This window comes from Drosophila sulfurigaster, chromosome 2L (assembly GCF_023558435.1).
Source record: "Drosophila sulfurigaster albostrigata strain 15112-1811.04 chromosome 2L, ASM2355843v2, whole genome shotgun sequence".
NCBI lineage: Eukaryota > Metazoa > Arthropoda > Insecta > Diptera > Drosophilidae > Drosophila > Drosophila sulfurigaster.
Genome location: NC_084881.1, coordinates 30,916,501 through 30,935,205, shown reverse-complemented (window position 1 = coordinate 30,935,205; position 18,705 = coordinate 30,916,501). Strand labels below are relative to the sequence as shown.

The window sequence follows — 18,705 nt, the reverse complement described above, 5'->3', positions numbered from 1 at the left end:
CGAAAAATTGTATTTCAATAAAGAAATATTACATTAAAAAAAAGCGAAGAATGTATATACATTCTACATAGTGATCGTATGACGCTTGGCAAGGTCGGTTATCTTATTATTTCAATGAACGTCCTGTGGAAAAGCACCTGACGAGCCACCGCAAGCGGCAATTATAAATAAAGGCTCGGCAGATCAAGTGGCAGTTGTTATGCCGCTTTCGATTGTCACGATCTATAAAGAAGATGGGACAGCTGGACACGTTTTGAACTCTTTTGGTACCAAGGGCGTAACGTAGGAAACCACAGATGTTTCAATGGATATAAGATCAACCAGCACGCAAATGAAGAACTCAAACCAGTTATACTTAGCAACAACAGCAACAAATTTCTTTAGAGTGGCCAATGAGTTGTCATACAACCTGTAGCTGTGGCTTGTGACAATGTCAACAAGGCACTGTGGCTGCTGAAAGCCATCTGGTACTTATAAGTGAAAATGATCTATTGCATTTTTGGGAGCCGAAATGTCCGACTCCTCTTTTTCCTGCTCTTTTTAGAAATACTAATGTTGATTATTTTCATTAGGCAAGGAACAAAACTGCTTGAAATAACATCGAACTTCAGCATTTAATTGCCTATACTTCTTCTTAACATACATACATATAATATAATCTGAAATTAGTTATTATTATTTACTTGTGGGAATTACAAGAACAGCAATCGCTCAAAACAAGCCATCAAATGTTGTGCCACAATAATTTCGAGTATGATATGTCTATTTTCTGTTTATGCTATTCATACAGGTGATATTTACAATTTTTCATAATTTGCGAAGTTGCATGCTGTGCGTCTGGCGCCAGCTAAATTACGGAAAATATTGTATGTCTAGCCTCCTGTAGGAGTAAATATCTTTTTGAAATTGTGAAACCATATAACAAAAGGCAACAACACTATCGCTTGTTTGTGACAACAACGACTAGCCATGGTCACAACTAAGGAAGTAAAACTACAGGTAACCCCATAACAGGTACGGTAAGTAACAACAGGTAAATGACTTTGTTACTAACCGTACCTGATATGGGGTTACCTGATCTCTGCATCTTACAGGTCATTCAAAAATCATTACGGATACAATAAAGCAGAAAAATCATTACCGATATATATTCGCTGTACAAATTATTCAGAAATACCCTTGATCGTTTTTACAGTAAGCTTACAAATTAATAGACCTAATCAAAATCGCTTTCACTTGTTAAAAGGATACGGATCCCTCAGATACATAAATAATGTACGTATATTAAGAAATGCTAATAACAAGATCACACGATATCAGAGACCGAACGGTTACTAACACGGACCATTTTGAGAGCATTATGAGGTTGAATGTGATTAGTGGCATTGTTCGCCCAAAGCGATCTCGTTTTTGGTATTAAAAATTTGCTTCTGTAATAGTCACTTAAAAGTGGACAGCAACCATTAAGGAAGGAAGTCAGATTGCTTGAAGCCGGCGGCTTGTTCGTGAAAAACACAAGTCCACGTAACATTTTTTGTTAATTTTTACTAATCAGCTTGAGGGTGTTTTCTGTGATATAAAGCGTGGGAAATACCTTAATACGGTTTAAGGTAAGGTAACTTAAAAATACGTTTCTCCCTTATCACGTTGCGTGCTCAACGAAGATCATTTGCCTCGTCAGTTAATTTAGTCAGTAATATTTTGGCAATAATAGCTTATATTTTGGCATTCAATTGTGTATTACTTAGTCGTCGTTTGCATGCCAAACGGAAATTTCGGTTGTGGTTATCGGCCTGTGCGAGGAAGCATTTGCTTATTCCTCATTTGTCTACACGTATTTAAATTGAGAATAAGTTTGAAGTTTGCGAAGTTTGAATGATATATAAATTAAATTGAAAAAGATTTAACAAAGTTCCGCTCTTAAAGATAAAATATGGAATATTTATTTAAAGCTTTTGATTATCGAAGGGCTATACATATGTATACTTCCTTGTAAAGGGTAATACCGTGTTCGTAATCACTCCCAAAACATATAAAGAACTAAAATTTCCCAACAAAAATATTCTCACTCATAAACAGATGTAAGCAAAACAACTTTGAAACATTAAGCAGCCGACTTAAACATGATGAAGAAACATTCACACATTACAAATACAGTCGGGAAAGGACGTAGACAATGTGTACTTTTATTTCAGGTTCTGGACACCATATGTGCAATACGCCACCGACTGTGCAATTTCCATGAAAAATCGCAAGAGTCAAGCTGACGCCGAGCAAAGGTCGCCAGGCTGGCAGATAAATATATGTACATTCTTATTATGTATATATGTATGTGTCTACATTTGTGTTTTATGTGTGGATTACGCACATGTGTGCTAGAAATACTTAAAACACCGTACGTACTATCTTCTTGTATATTGCAGCTTTAGTTTTTTAGGTTCCTCAAATCAAAGAATATTTTAAGAAAGTCTTATAACTTATGTATATTACTATGATATATTTACATATGTATGTATGTATGTAACCACTTGTGTATATAATTTTTCCATTTGCGTTAATAACAACAATTCATTCGAATCATTTGTAAGATTTCAATTTTTTTATTTTGCTAAATATGTATTAGTAATAAAGTGAACAAATGTGTTTATGAATATTCATACTCTTGTTTATCTTTTAATAATAATAAATTTATCTGGTATACACGTGACACGGTATGCTAAAAGGACCTTGCGTAAATTTTGATAATGGGGCGCAGGTTGTAACTCTCGAGTGACACGTGAGCAGTTGGGTCCGGTTGCTAGACTGTTGAGCTGTTATTGTAGTATATAACAGACAATCGAGGTGACGACACATGTTTTAAAATGTGCATATTACGGCAATAAATGTATGTGAATTAAATATATGTATATTATTGCACATTTATACATTGCACTCATAGGATTTAGTATAAATCTATGTATGTGACGAGTGAATGCAGGACTTTTCCCCTAATGATCAACTCTATTAGCGGGCCCCTCATTTTTTTATGGGACATTCGTCTTCGCTTTCATGTGTAATCATTTCAAAAGTAATCATTCCATTCAAAAAATCAGGTGCAGATAAGTGTGGATATTTTCAAGCGAGTTATGACATATGCCTACATACATATTTAGATAATCATTGCACTCATATACATTAAGGAAGCCAAATCAAAGACAGCAACTTGATTATATTCAGATGAGACATAATAAAATAATTATTTTGTAATTTTATCTGGGCTTGAAATACTGATTTTGTAGATTTGGCGATCAAATTACGCCGACACGTACACCAGAAACTTTAAATACATGCACACTACGAGTATATCCTTGAACTTGCAGCTTGACAAAAGCTTTGCCGCGCCCACAATTTTGTCGGCTATGCGGGTTGTGTGTGCTCTGACGTCTGAGCAGAGCAACAGGTAAACAGGTTAGCCGTCGGTCGAATCTTGAATACTTGTATGAAACAGCTAAGGACTACGGGTAAAAAAAATAAAAGCACAATTCTTGAATGATCGACAAAGAGATACTTTAAATTGCATTACTATAAAGCATTCAATAATGAGAAGATTACCTCAAATTGTATAATTCATTTGCATTTTTGTTTGGAAAAATCTATAATTTCAATTTAAATGTTCGTAAAGAATGTGAAAGTCATATCTTAAAATTTTCCAAAATTTGAATATACAATATGTTGTTAGTTATGTTAAGGAGTACAAACACGCAAGTCATAATTTTAAATGTCCTCAGTGCGACAACAACAGACTCGTGCACTTTGTACATCTGCTGAGAACTGATTGGTAAAAATGGTTCTGCGGTGTGCTCAGATGTTGCCTGATGGGTCTACATAGCAACCAGAGAGCCCCTAACAATATTAGTGTTTTCTTTGTGAAGTTCTGTTTCACGATAGCAGGTTTTGGGCTCCTTAAGAAGGCATGATCATGCGAAATTTAAACATATTCCTAGAAATTCTTTTTTGGTCTTCTGCTCTTGGAGCTCAGTTCTTCTTTGCTGTGAACCCGACGGAATTGTTCCTTATTATGCATAGCCTTTTTTTTTAATGGGCTCATATGCGCTTACGTTTATATTTTTATACATATTGTGTGAGAATTATACAGATAGAACTCCTACTATTAGAAATCACCGAAATGTTGCTGTTCAAATGTGTCTGTGCTACGACAGTTAATTAAGTGAAGTATAGGGTGTAATTTAGTCGATTTATTTCTCCGTTTAGTGCTGTTTTACATATTTAATACACAACATGTGAAACTCACACTTCGAGCCTGATGACGCCAATGCCAAGCACGAAGACTTAGAGGCTACCGCACCGTACTACCATAGCACCAGCATAACACATGACGCATTTGCCACCAACTGCGAAAACAAAAGGAAAATGAATCGAAATGGTTTTCCGAACTCGCTGGCTGCAACATCATGAAATTCACTCTAAAGCTAGTACTCATACATTGCTGTCGCGTGGGCAGTCCGTGTGGCAAAACAGCAAAGCAAAGTATAAGAGTGTTGCTCACCACCAACGCTGTGAATGAGAATCACAAGAATGGGCGGCCTGATGGAGTTAAGTATCGTTAGTTTTCTGGCTGCACTCAATAACGTGTGTCTTATTGCAAATGCTTTTTCATGCATATTGATAAGAATTAAGTCGACGATAGAGCAGACTCCAATGCTGGTGCCTAAGATTTATGTAAACAACTAGCGGTTGTCGATGGTCTTCTGTTGCGTATGTATAAGTAAGCTCGCTACGTTGCAAGCGTTGCAAATTTGCAGTTCAGCTAAGTAGAGAAGAAAAGACCAATTGTGTAGAATTCCACATGGCGGCGTTAAAAGTGACTATTTGAAGAATAGTTTTCTTCCACCACTTAATCATTACAATTGCCCTTACGTTAAGCACACAATGTGTTTATATTTTTGCAGTTGTTGTTTGCCTGCTTAGATTTTGGGGTCTGCCAAGTTCAAAAAATCATAGAGTTTAATTTTGTTTTGAAATACAGAAAAAATGCACTTCACATGGCTTCAACTCCAGATAACAAACTAGATGACGACACAACACTATCTCTACAACGATACTTGACATTCCGCTTATGTATAAGCCTCATCATCTTAAACATATTGAATACGCTAAAAATGTATCTTGTTTTTTAATAGAAATATGAAATCTTTAAAGATCGACATTTTTGTACTATAACTTACTTATTTTCCCGCAAATATTTATATATTATCGCATTTTTTTTAATTTTGTATATTGGAAAACTTTATACTACTTAGTATAGCATACAGCAGTCGTTGATTTCATTCATAAAATAAAACTTAAAGTGTTGGATCCAACATGTTTGATGGTTCGATGCGTATACGAAGTACGATTTCAAAAATATATTTATTTAAAATAGATAATAACGCACGAAGTGATTAAAATTCTATCTCAGGATATTTTAATTTTTGTATTATTTGCTTTAACGTGTCCTCTAGTTTTATCAATGATTTAATGGGGTAAAATACTAAAAAATATTTTTTTTTTATTTAAATATTACTTAAAGCTGTTCTACATTTTACTGATCAAATTAAATAAAGGTTATAAATGTTTAAAGAGAATAAAATTAAAACAATAGAAAAAGAATTTCAACTCTTCATTTTTGGTAGTGATATAAATTCACCTCACTCAATTTTAAAGCACGCGCCCATCTCTAATTGCAACACAACCAGTTTGACCGCGTGTTGTCTTTAGCATGAAAGCGAGCGTGTTTGGTTCTCTCAAAACGCAAGATACTGTCGAAGCGAACGGACGTGCCGTGTTTCTGGCTGTCGGACGAATGCAGAAAATATGCGTTGCAAGTGTGAACAGTGAAAAAGTGTACAATCTGTTCTGATCAATAATAATCTTTAAATATTAAAAATTCAAAATATTTTACATATCAAACAGTTGATGTGGTCTTTCACATATAAAGGCAACTTTAATAAATATTTGATATTATACGGTGGGATTGAAATCTTATCAGTTTTGCAAGTGAATTTACGATACACAAATAAGTTATTCAAAACAATAAATTTACACCGCTTTTTGGATTACGCGTTCTTCTTGAAGAATCATTGCCAAATTTGAACTATGGCAGTCGTCAAAACAGACAAATTTTACATGCAATTAAATGCTGCGGAGCTAGAAGCTATAATCGAAAAAGGTAATTTTCTAAAAAATATAACTGAACTTTGATATGGATAAATGTACTTTTTGAATGAATGTCACCTAAATGGGTTATTGAACGTTAAACAACAAAATGAATCAATCAAAAACATGTCAAGGAGTAACTTAATGAATTTCTTATTCAATTATTAAAATATCTAATTTATGAAAATATAATTTAAATCATACAAATGATAATGATTAAAAATATATGATATTCTTACTATATACATACATCGATTGCCATGCGTCATTTCAGATGAGACTTGCCTTATATTTGCTAAGATAAGCAGAAAACACTATAAACATTTTTTTATTAAAATTAACTCGCAGGAAATTGCTGGATGGTTTCACTAACAAGGTTAATGACAGAACTGTGTAAATAAATTAAAACACAGCTGTTAACATATTGTTTTTGCTGGTGCTGTAGTAGTAACTGCCAATTACCCATCTAAATCTGCCAAGTTTCTGCTTATTGCGACGAGTAATAACTCTCTGGTATGAAAACGTTTTACAAGGGAAAAGAGTGCGTTGGAATGGTTAGGCAATATTCAGCTGTGCACAAACTCCAAATAAAAATAGTATAAACACTTCTTAACTTATAACAAAAGGTTTTAATGGGAATTGATACGCGTTTTTCTGTCACACTGTCTTGCTTCTGAAAGTTGAACAAGGTGATAAGGTAAAAATTAGTGCAAAAAAGCTTTTTGCCACAAAATAATTAATTCGTTTTATTTTGTGGATAACAATGTGCGTTCAAACACAATCAAATATCTCGTTGTATTATATTATATTGTCAAAGTAATATATAATAACTTTGATGCCTTATTAAGCAAGGATTTTTTGCTTTACGTCGCTTTGTTTACTCCAGAGTCAGAATTTACCAGTCATTAGCGGTGGCGCCAGACCAAAGGGGCGCCATTCGACAATCACATTTTTCTTTTTTTTTTGTGTTTGTTGTGTGTCACACCACTTGGACTCTCTTATATAGTTAAAGCTTTTCTTTAGTTTTGAATGGGGTAGAAAATTGCCTGAGTAAGTGGTGTCTGCCAGATTGTTTTCTGTTCAATATTTTGCATTTCATTTAATTATTATGGGTTTATTTATTGTACAACATTGGGATTGCATTTTGTATGATCTATTTCTGTTAGTGTTACACTTAATATCACAGATCTCGTGGGTATGATTCAGCAGTTGTTAAGTATTTGGCAATGCCGTTGAATTTATGCTAATAACTATTAAAGGATGTAATTTCATATATTAAATAAAATTTAGTGGCCTCCACTTTGGTAAAAAAAATGTTAATGTATGTCTTGTCTCATTTTACCCCGAAATTTTGTTTTGTGATTCGAATATGTAAATATGAATTTACCATAAATATTAATCCATCATTTGTTTCATTCATAAATCGCCGCGTCATTTTACTATAGCTAAGATCATTGTCTGATGCCCTTAAACTTTTCGCGTAGACAAAAAATGATAAGCAAAGGCTTCCCACACACGGAACCCTGACAGCGTTTCAACATGCCGTCCGCACAGAGTCTATGTGATAACCTTTGCCTGACTTTCAGTACGAATATCAAGTATTTAGCTCAGCCTTATACATTTAAAGTGTGCCTCCTTTAAATAGGTTATTCAAATTTGGATTAAAACGCTCATTATATCTAAATGGATAATTTTTTTACATCAATTTCAAATGTAGTCGACTGCATTTTAAAATCGCAACAAACCTATATGAGTATCATTCCACAAGTGCACCCTAAGTTATGATATCGTAATTAATGGAATTAACGTAGTTATAATTTGGTAAAAGTATGTGAAATTTAAAATTTTTTTAAAAATCTCAAGAAAAGAATTTTTAGAAATCCTTTAAATAAAAATACTGAGGATTCATTGTATGGTGCATTTACAAAAACATCAGAAACTCCTGAGTCGCACTTTATTTTAATAAGTAAAATCATACAATACAATATGGCAACTACTATTTGAATTGCTAAAACTAGACAGCAGGAGGTATATACGATTATGTACAATGTACATATGTACATACATACACTTATAATAAGCTAGCTACTATTATTTGTACAGCATGTTTTTGCAACGTCTATCAGTTGCTTGAATTTCGCTTTGCTATTTGCTAGTCTAAAATTAGCAAAGATAGCAAAATAATGTGGTTATAAATAGTTGTGTCAACATGCAAAACACATCAAGTCACATGTGTGTCTATGCGTGTGGCTGTTTTTATTAAGATAAACTGTGAAAAAGTGTAAGAAAGGGGACTTTTAAGTATGTCCAAATAATGATACAACTAATTTATAAGGACGCAAGAAAATATGTTTATATCAAGTAATTCAAGACAACGCAGTAAGAACTCTCTGTTTGTATTGATGCTTTAGCTGTGGTCTATTTTTGTATTTTGGAGCTTATTAAGAAATTAAGAACTAAAAATGTATAGTAATACCGCATACATGACTTGAGAATTGTTTGAAGAGCTTTTATTCAGTGAACAACATGAGTTAAGAATAACAAATTTTATTTTACGATCCTTAAGTATGTACTGTGGAGGTCAATGGTAGACTGAACGAAACTCTCGAAACTGGTTTAATTTCTCTGTACAATGAATAATTTTAATTTGCATTTTCGGGGGTTTTATTATACATTTGTCTGATGAACTCGTATGTGAAACAGTTACACGCGTTTTTACAAACTGATATGTCTGCAATCAAAGCATGTTCAATATTCAGGGATATGAGCGCTATTGGTTTGTTAATTTTTGGTTAATTTTTTTTGTAACTCTTTTTCAGATTCACCTAGCTCAAACGACCGAGACGCTGGCTTCTGTTCCGCAAGCTCTGAAAGCGAAGGTGGTGACGATTTGCTCCTGGAAAATGTACACCCGATTTGTACAGATATTAGACCGTCCAAAGAGTATGGTGCAGCCGAAGAGAAATCTATTGTGTTGGTGCGCAACAAACGGAAAAGCTTGGAGCCATCAAAAGTCGTGGAGTCGACATCGCTGTTAGCAGCTAGTTCGTGTATGACAGCATCTGGACCTCTTAAGAAACGAATACGATACACTTCGTCAGCTGACTCGGCTGTGGTGTTAACTCCACCGTCCTTTCCTTCTCCGTCGTACATTAATAGTAACTGTAATTTGCCTTCAACAGTGGATAACGTGTTGAATCCCAGCCTATCTACGCCGCAAGCAATAATAGCAAATCCTGCGCACATCTTTGTTCGTCATCCAGGTGTCACCACTTTGCATCGTGCCTTTGGTTCTGGAACACAACCCGAACAACAAGAACCGTTGGCATTGGTTGCAAAACTGGCCCAATCAAACAAAGCAGTATCCAATGCAAAAGGATCGAGTTCTATTCACGAGAGTGATGAGCTTAAATCATTATCTACGCCATTAATTGAAACTGCTGTTGAAGAACTTGATGATGATACCTGTAAGGTTAATCACAATAGCTCCCAAACCAGGCCCCAGCAACGCAACTACAAAAATATGACTCGCGAGCGCAGGATTGAGGCTAACGCCCGAGAACGAACACGCGTACACACTATATCGGCAGCTTATGAGACCCTTCGTCGTGCAGTTCCAGCCTATGCTAGCTCTCAAAAGTTGTCGAAGCTTTCAGTGCTGCGTGTGGCCTGTTCTTATATTCTTACGCTGAGTCGCATGGCGGGAAAGGACTACAGTTCGGATCATTCAGAGCCGACTATTGCTGATTGTATTGAGGCTATTTCTACCACAATACAAACTGAAGGCAAGATAAAAAGAAAGAAAGAAGAATAAACGGCACGAAATATTAACTATTACTTAATTTTCAAAAGACTTTATGTGACTGACTTAGTACTTCTAACTGTTTATATAGTGACCTAATAGTTCCTGCGCTGACCATACTGTGTACTGTTGGTTATGTACCATTTAAGAAAACTTTGAGTCCTTGGCGAAACAGCTTTATACGTTGGCAAAGATGCTTTGATAATCAAATGCTTACCAGGGATAACACGTTTACGAGTATATGTGCATATTTTAAATTAAAAAATAGTATAATTGGTTGCAAATCTGCTATGTGATCTTATTTTAAATTCGAAGTAAAGCTGAATAATATTAATGATTAAGGTTTTCTCTAGTACAAACTAAATTTTGAAATTTTTGAAAAGACAATAACTACATATTTAAAGTTAACTATAAATAATTAATGAAAGTTATGTCAATAAAATTCCACTCACTAATAAAATAGATTTGAATAAAATTGGCACCCTTAAGAGTATAAATGAATTCTATATTTTTTAATTAAATGTATAAAATCCCTTACGATCCAAAACAACAACCTTAATTAAATGGTGACGTGTTAAGATACAGTTTGTACACATGTTAAAAAAATATTATTTAAAGGGATAAAAAGTCATGTAAAAAAAATCAATGTAAAAAGACATGTATTTTGGGAAATTTAATACCATGTAAATACCAAAACCTTTAACAGATAATCTCATTTTTTATACATATATAAATGTAATAAGTGCCATAAAAGCAGAAGGCTTAAATACAAAATTGGTTACCACATAAAATATTTATGTACATTTAGTATGTGTTTGTATATACATAACTATGGGAAATAATTTATTCTTAGTGCAAGCGCCCTCAGAGAGTTGGATTTATGCGGTAAAGCCCAACCGTGCGTGTAGGTAAATGTGTTGGGGTTTGATATTTCTACACGTTGAATAATCTTATCAGTCTACAACAAGCCATTTGATGGAATAATAGACGAAGAGTCAGATTTGGAGCACAACAGGTGCGCACAAAACGCCTGTAGTCCGGTTCAAGTGCACCAAGCATTATCGAACCTTTAGGAGCACCAAAGCTAACCACTTATCATTCACAAACTTATATACATGTACGTATATATATTCCCAATTAATCTAGCCATTCGGCATAAGAAGTTAAATTATTGGTTTCGCATACAAGTGCACGCGTACTTACGAACACAATTTCTTTTTTAAATAACACATTGTATCTGTCTTTAATATGAATCTACTTGACCCAGTGTGCAATAGTTGTCTTATATTACATCAGCATGCAGCTATGGAAACTGGTTAATTAAAACAAGATACTGAATATAATTATTCTGTATTGCAGGTGCTTGAAGAAGTATTCTTTTAGCTTAGATCGACATACACTTTTTATAACAACAGGCAATATATAATATTAACCGTCACAAGAGGGAATCTCCAACCCCATATTGTATACTATATGTATAGTTTTTCACGTCATATTACATTTTTCAGCTCTGTCGCGCACTCCAGACATAAAATTTATTTTTTTATAATTTGACTTATTATAATATGGATAGATGTTTTTACAACTAATTCTGAAAATGACTATGCATTATTTTTGTGCCTCATAAATACTCAAATCTTTATTTCGTGAAAACCACAAATCCAAACTAATACATTTGTATATTGTCAGCATTGTTATCGGACTCAAGAATTGGAAGATTGAATTTGACTTATATGTCACGCATCACATAAATATATTAAAATGCAAATCACGGTCTCAATTATTTAGCTAAATTTGTATTTTTTGATCGATAGCCTGACATACTATATGTTCACACGAATACTTTATAGTTCAAGTTCAGTATGAAGACCCTAAACAAAGTAAAGCAACAATATATAAATTTACATTATTGCTCGCTACGTCAAGTATTTGTTAGAAATTTTACATCAACAAAATCTGATGTAATTGTGGTGCTCGATTACGACTTTTTAAGCAGTTTTGAAAGTACATATAAATAATATTACTAGTTTTTTTTTTGAAGGTGAGCCGGATTTTGTTGTCTCTTTATATTTCTACAAATGTTAATATAGAAATTATTACTATTATATTCGATTTATTTGAGCTAGTTAGTAACAATGATTTATGCATCGATTTAATACTGAAGAAAAGAAATGCAACTGCACTGCTGATTGTATTAAATGAGAAGGTAATTTTTCCTACCCCTTTTTGTTGTGAATAACGATAATTTTGAATTATGTATGTTTAAAGTAGCTAAAGTCAGCATTTCAATATAATAGAATCAAAGGAATCCACAATCGTTAATTTAGTGAATAACATTAAGGCAGCTGAATTTTTAACCGAAATGTCCTTAACTTATCTTCCAATATCAGACAAAATATCTTATGCCTTTTGTTTCCATCATATAAGACTTCCCTGAATATTGATAGTAATGTCTTAGCTATATTGTCAAAAAACGTATAAGGAGGATTGTCAAAAAAAGAAGAAAAGTAATTGATGCAATCATTAAAATACATCAAAAATCAATGAAATAAATCTTGAGAACGCTTAAAAAACTTCAAACCTAATTTATATTCTGACAACGCAAAAGAGAGAACGCATCAAATTTATAAAAATGAAGTCGAGAAAACAAACGTTATATTGCCGAAGATTTGCTATAGTTGGTAATTGCTTCGGCTCAATTAAATATAAATTTTGTTATATTTTATCAATAACGACCAGCAGGTCAAAGCGAAAATGTATAAGCATTTGTTAATATTAATATCAGTATTATTTATTTTAGCCATATTCGATGATATTCACACCCCTTCTTGTCAGACATCAAGTTTTAAAAATGTTTTTGTCGTTTCTATAGTCAGCGCAACAAATTAGCATTTGCGTAAACAATTAAACAAAAAATAAACTTCATGTTGGTAGATCACATGTGACGCTCGCGATGAAATGCTGATTTTCACACAATTATTAAATGTAATACTAAAAATAGATTCCAACTGTATTCATTTTTGAAGTTACTGAAGAATAACTAAATGAATAGCACTTGAGACAGGTGTTGGCATCAATTCCTAGGCGCGTGGAGTCTGTTCCCATCTCACAGCGGGGGCGTTGTATTTTGTGTTAGCACATATTGATGAACATTGTCGTGAGTAACCTATTAGGTGTAATCTTAAAACTGGTCACAGTTGATTTCTATATTAATAAAACATTGACTTCTTATTAATAGATTTGACTTAAGATAACAACCAAATATATTAGTTATTTTATATGTGCGTATATTGCTTACAATACATTAACATTCGCAAAATTTTATGACTAATGTATTAAATACATTAAAAATATATGAAGATGTAGGATTTATATATATAATGTTATGTGTATATACATATGTATAACGAGAAATACAATTATGAGATACTCAACACATGGTGTCGTTAAGGTAAGAACACCATAAAAGCCAATTATGTGCAATACACCTAAATTGTATCTCAAGTTAAAGTAGTTGCGGTAGGGGATGGACAGGCGGTCAGCTAGCAAGATATATTTGACATTCTTAAAATAAAACAAGTGAGAACGCCGCAGTCGAGTGTGAGATACCCGCTACTTATTTTGAATAAAAGCAAACCAGTGCGGTATTATTCTTAAAATAAACCAAATTAATATGCCGAAAATATATTAAAATATTCCGAAGGCTTTATTTGGTATATCGATATTGTACTACTCATAGAGTATAAAATATAGTAGATTGTCAGCCAAGGCAACTATGATACATGTAATTCTTTAATAACTTTGACAACTTTTATCCGTTCAAACACAAATATTTATTAAAAATGTCGTTAAAAAAAAATGGGTTATCTCTTATAGTCTTTGAGATCCAGTGTTTCATACGGATAGACGGACAGACGCTGATCAAGAATATATGTCTATATGGGGTCAGAGATGCCTCCTTCTGCCTTCTCACTTAAGTTTGAGCGTTGGCCGCCAAGAGCATATAAGCAAGTTATCGCCACAAATCAAAATGACGGGGAATGAAGCCTAGGCATTGGCGCCACTTAAGCAACGTCAGGTTGGCGGCCCATCAATTTTGCTTAGCTGCCAACGACTGACCAGTGCCATGCCGCGACTGTTAATTGGGCAAGACAAACACCTGATCAATTTGTAGGTAGCATTCTCGCATATACCTCAGAGCACTCGTAGATTAGAGGTCCACCCACAAATCACAAACTTGTTCCCTTCTATACTTTTACTATATCTGAGAAAAACCACAATATATTCATCGGTACACAATTAAGTACAGTGTAAATCGTACAAATAATAATACTATGAAAATGGTAGCACAAGACGTCAAATTCTAACCATCTAAAAAGTGACCACACTAGTAAGTTTGATACTGAAGTTAACATTATCAAAAAAAAATATCCAATAAAGCACTTTGTAAAGATATGTAAACAGTCCGTATCATTGAAAAATTTTCTTAAACAAATTAGAATAATAACCAGATTGATATAAAAATTGTAAAACGTCATGTGTTAAAATCATTAATTGCAAAAAACGGCCAAAATTAAGAGAAATCCCCAAACAAAATAAAACAATGTTGTCGCATTGAAATTACTGAAATTTTTGTTGCATTTCGAACCAAAATTTAAAGGTATGAACATAAAGAAGCACGTGGTAAAACAAAGGAAGGGAATAAACATTAACAAGTAACTGATCGATCGAAACGCCGAAAAAGGATGTGAACGATCCCAACTACCATATAAAAATATGCGATCAGATTGATCTCGAGCGATATTCCAAGAAATTGGGAAGCCGTGAAACAGTCTCCTCTGTAGGTATACTGGTTGCAGTCACTAACACAATATACTTTTTATTCATTGTAAGATCAGACACTCAACAGTTAAGGAACGAGTTTCAAACCTTACATATATCACTTACACGAAAACAGCATAAGCGGTAGAATTACTACGCAAGAGAAACAACGGAAGCTTCGAAATTTAATTCTTAAAGCTAAAAAAAAATAAAAGGTAACTATGTTATATCGAAAATTGGATACACTTTCGTCAAATTATAAAAGTTGCTAAAAGTCAAGAAAAAGTGAATTTCTTTACAAGATCACTTTTTAACAGCAAATAATCCTTCCTAACATGCCTGTGCTGCATAGCAGGGTGTAACCAAAGTAATACAATAAATAATCAAATCAAGAATACTCAAAGTGATACGGACAGAATCTTTACTGATTTAAATAACCAGAATAAAAACCACAAAATTAGGAAAGACCTATAAGAAACACATCACAAAAACTGATTGATTTCAAGATACATTTTGTAGTTACAGCACTTAATGTTAAAGTTATACTATAGTTGATTAACTGCGCTGGATACATTTTTGTTGATTTTATTTTTTTTTTGGCAATGTTTAATTCGTCGGCAAGCGGCTATTATTAAGGAATGGGTTATTACGAGTAGTGCACGATATACGAAACAAGTTACATTCCGATGACCATTTCAAACAGTTGACTGAAGCAGTCTCTGTAGCATTGAAAAGAGCAAAACCTCAACTGAGGTTTAATTTAGAATGTGGCTGTTACTGCGGCACTGCAGAGGAATTGATTGGGCTGTGCACTGTGAGGCTACACTACACAGACGGAATATTGATAAGCTACTTGACACCGCCATAATGGTAACATAGGCGGCTATGTAATGGAAGGCCAATGACCATGTAACCATGTAATGACACTTCAGTGAAGTAAACATTATTTTGCTAATTGTTTAGAGCCAATGTTAGTGACATAGAAATACGATTTATTCTAAAAATATCGGCTTTACTATAATCATTAAGAACAAGTGATGCTTTAAACAAGATATTAATATAAAACACGCAGCCTACCTAATATCATTATCAATAACGATGAAGTGCAAAAATGGTCAAGCTATTGGCAAAATTTAAAAATGGATCATCAAGGCGGTGACGACTTTATTATTTCTGTCATGAAAGTTTTCAAGTAAAGACATTAAAAAATATATAATTAATAATTAATGTCTTGGAAGTCAAAACAAGTTGTTTTTGGTGCTACACAGAGCGCATAATTAATTGCAGGTTTAATAAGTTACGGAAAATAAGCTCTCCCTCTCTCTTGATCATTGAGGTTTAAAATCTACAAGAGCCAGTTTTTTATAAGAAAATTGATTTGAGCTGTGAGTATGTGTTAATTGTGCAGCTCATTATTTGAACCTTTAAAACCTTACGTCTTAAATCTAATACATAACTAAAGAGGAAATGAGCTCACACTACTTTTAGTTTTATTAAATAATATACACTTAATGATCGCCATTATAAAAAAGAGAATGCGGATCACGTGCGAACTTGAACCATAAATAATATATATTTTCTCCTGGCTCTGCTACAAGAATCTTCCTTTCGCAACCTTGGGAAATATTTTATGATTTCTTGACGTTTTCGGCTATGCCCATTTATATCCTGCTTTTTGTTTAACATGGCAAAACAATGTCAACTGTCGTGCTCAACACATCTAGACATAAACGTCAGCTCAGCACAGCAGGCCAACAGACAGCATTGCAAGCTAGCAGGAGGCAACTTTAATCGATTATCATTTTTAATAATCAATCGTAGAGGACCCTTTCAGTCCACCTGCGTTCCTATTATGGGATGCACTCGACTTGACAGCGAGCTAACGTTTATGAGCAGTAGACCTTTTGGAATTCCCCTGCCCTATCTGATATTTTAATTATGGACCGTAATAAAATAAATAGATATTTGAAAAGTTTTTGTTTACAATTCGATTTTAAAGCCCAAAATGACAGAATAGTGCTTGCAAGTAATATATGACATCTAAATGCATATAATAAAATTTATATTATTAAAATTATATGTATTTTTATCAAGTTTTATTCATTATCGTTTAATCGAATACGACTAATATGACCCATTATCGATCGACCTGTAAAAAGGAAAACTGTTTTATTCGGTAAACAATTTCCAGGGTTGTTTAATGCCCTTACCAGATTTTCTCTGGGGAACTTTTGCACTCTCGACAACAATATTCCACAGCTTAACATCGCCTCGAATATTAACAATATCAACGTCAGCGGGATTCATTTGGTGCTTAAAAGCCAATAATAATTTGCTGTTCACAAATAATTCGTAACACTGTTTCCTACAAGCAATTACTATAACAAATGCTTTTCCTGGACGCAAATGAGTATGCAGGCGTGATACTTCACGATTCACCCAGGCACCATTGATAAAAGCACTTCTGGTAATAATAGCTTTACCCACCTTAACATGACTATTTCTCACAAAACTTGGCCTAAATAATAGTGAGACAGTTGGCTGCGGCCAGATGCAAAATCCTCGCTGCAAGGCCACGCTGAAACTTTGTGGCATAAGACGTACGCGACCTTCAATGCGTAACGCACGACCATCAGTCAACTTTTCTTCTTCTGGGATTCGGCCATAGAATGGTAAAGTTAATTGGACTTGTGGCGAACTCACATGTTTTAAAAATTTGGATGGTATATCAATACGTAACCACTCCGCAGGAATTGTATGAAAATCCTTCGACCAAGTTGAGGTATAAGACAGATCTATATTGAAGGAACGCACCAGACGGACAGGATACTCTTTCACATAGAAACTTTCGATAATCACATCAGTTACATCACCACTTACTTCTATAGCCTTTAACCATTTGTATGGCATACGATAATTATATTTTGTGAAATGGAAGCCATTTACTGAAATATAAAAGGATTCTTCAGTCAGTAGCACTTGTATCCAGAAATATTTGCCACGTTTTAAAGGAAAATGTAAATTGGATGAATTTTCTTCGGGACCCCACTTGCCCATTAGACGCGAATTGCGGACTATATAATTTTGCGGAAGACGTGGTGCAATCTGCAGAATGATATCATAGTTTTCGGAGTTTGTGATTGTCTGCCTAGTGAGAAAATCGATAGCAAAGTGTTCGCAATCGATTTGAATTAGTCCGTGGAATACAAAAGTAAGACCTGGTATAGGTGGTTCAAATAACTTCAATTTTTTGCGACGACTAGCAGCATATCTTTCCTTATAGTATATGGACATTGCATCCAAGCCCCGTCGCAATGCAATACTGCGAATACCTTTGTAAACATCCATGGAGCCGTTTATGAATATAAGGCATACTCAACCAACAACTAAATAATATTTTCAATGATTACGTTCTTACAATATAATTTGAACAAAATATTTAATGAATATCGGTAAGTGAAAAAACTTGTTGCTTGCTTTCTTAGTGTTCAGGTTGTTGAATACTTTAAGATATATTACTACGATTGAAAAATTTCATAATCTATAAAGAAATATCTTTATGGGACGATCTGTTGTGGACACTAATGATAATTATCAAATCATAGGCCCCATACAGCAAATACATATTATGTTTGAACAGATTACTTCTAAGAAGTTATTGTAAAAACTAGACCCGGCGCCCAGTAAAAAAAAATTCACCTATAATACAAAATTTTTTATAACTGAGATGAGCTTAATAATTAGGCAACTCATTGCATACTTTGATACATTCAACATATTTTTATACATTTATTATTAGAAAATATATTGTACATGTATTCCTCTAAATATCTTATTGTCACGGAAGGCAACTGTTTTGAATACAATAATAATAAGAATAAAATATT

The 18,705-nt window shown here is 33.7% G+C and overlaps 2 protein-coding genes across 3 annotated transcripts; one reads left to right on the top strand and one right to left on the bottom strand.

The window, feature by feature from the left end:
* The first annotated feature begins 5,794 nt into the window (after positions 1–5,794).
* Positions 5,795–10,788, top strand: LOC133848843 (uncharacterized). The gene is made up of 2 exons (XM_062284546.1): positions 5,795–6,208; positions 9,015–10,788. The coding sequence occupies exons 1-2, from the start codon at positions 6,136–6,138 to the stop codon at positions 10,007–10,009; spliced, it is 1,068 nt and encodes a 355-aa protein (XP_062140530.1). The 5' UTR covers positions 5,795–6,135; the 3' UTR covers positions 10,010–10,788.
* A 4,595-nt stretch (positions 10,789–15,383) lies between these two features.
* Positions 15,384–18,704, bottom strand: LOC133850278 (galectin-6). 2 transcript variants are annotated; one of them, XM_062286337.1, is made up of 3 exons: positions 17,699–17,839; positions 17,029–17,613; positions 15,384–16,967 (listed from the first exon to the last, which is right to left on the bottom strand). In XM_062286337.1, the coding sequence occupies exons 1-3, from the start codon at positions 17,715–17,717 to the stop codon at positions 16,915–16,917; spliced, it is 657 nt and encodes a 218-aa protein (XP_062142321.1). In that variant the 5' UTR covers positions 17,718–17,839; the 3' UTR covers positions 15,384–16,914. The 2 variants fall into 2 exon arrangements, with proteins under 2 accessions (XP_062142321.1, XP_062142313.1); XM_062286329.1 differs by having other exon boundaries at positions 17,029–18,704.
* Between the last annotated feature and the right edge of the window lies 1 nt (position 18,705).

Bases quoted from the DNA above. Each gene is read 5' to 3' on its own strand.
- LOC133848843 (XM_062284546.1), top strand. From the start codon at position 6,136: ATGGCAGTCGTCAAAACAGACAAATTTTACATGCAATTAAATGCTGCG. The intron at 6,209-9,014 runs GTAATTTTCTAA...ACTCTTTTTCAG, and splicing joins AGAAGCTATAATCGAAAAAG to ATTCACCTAGCTCAAACGAC.
- LOC133850278 (XM_062286329.1), bottom strand. From the start codon at position 18,166: ATGGATGTTTACAAAGGTATTCGCAGTATTGCATTGCGACGGGGCTTG. The intron at 16,968-17,028 runs GTAAGGGCATTA...TCCTTTTTACAG, and splicing joins AGTTCCCCAGAGAAAATCTG to GTCGATCGATAATGGGTCAT.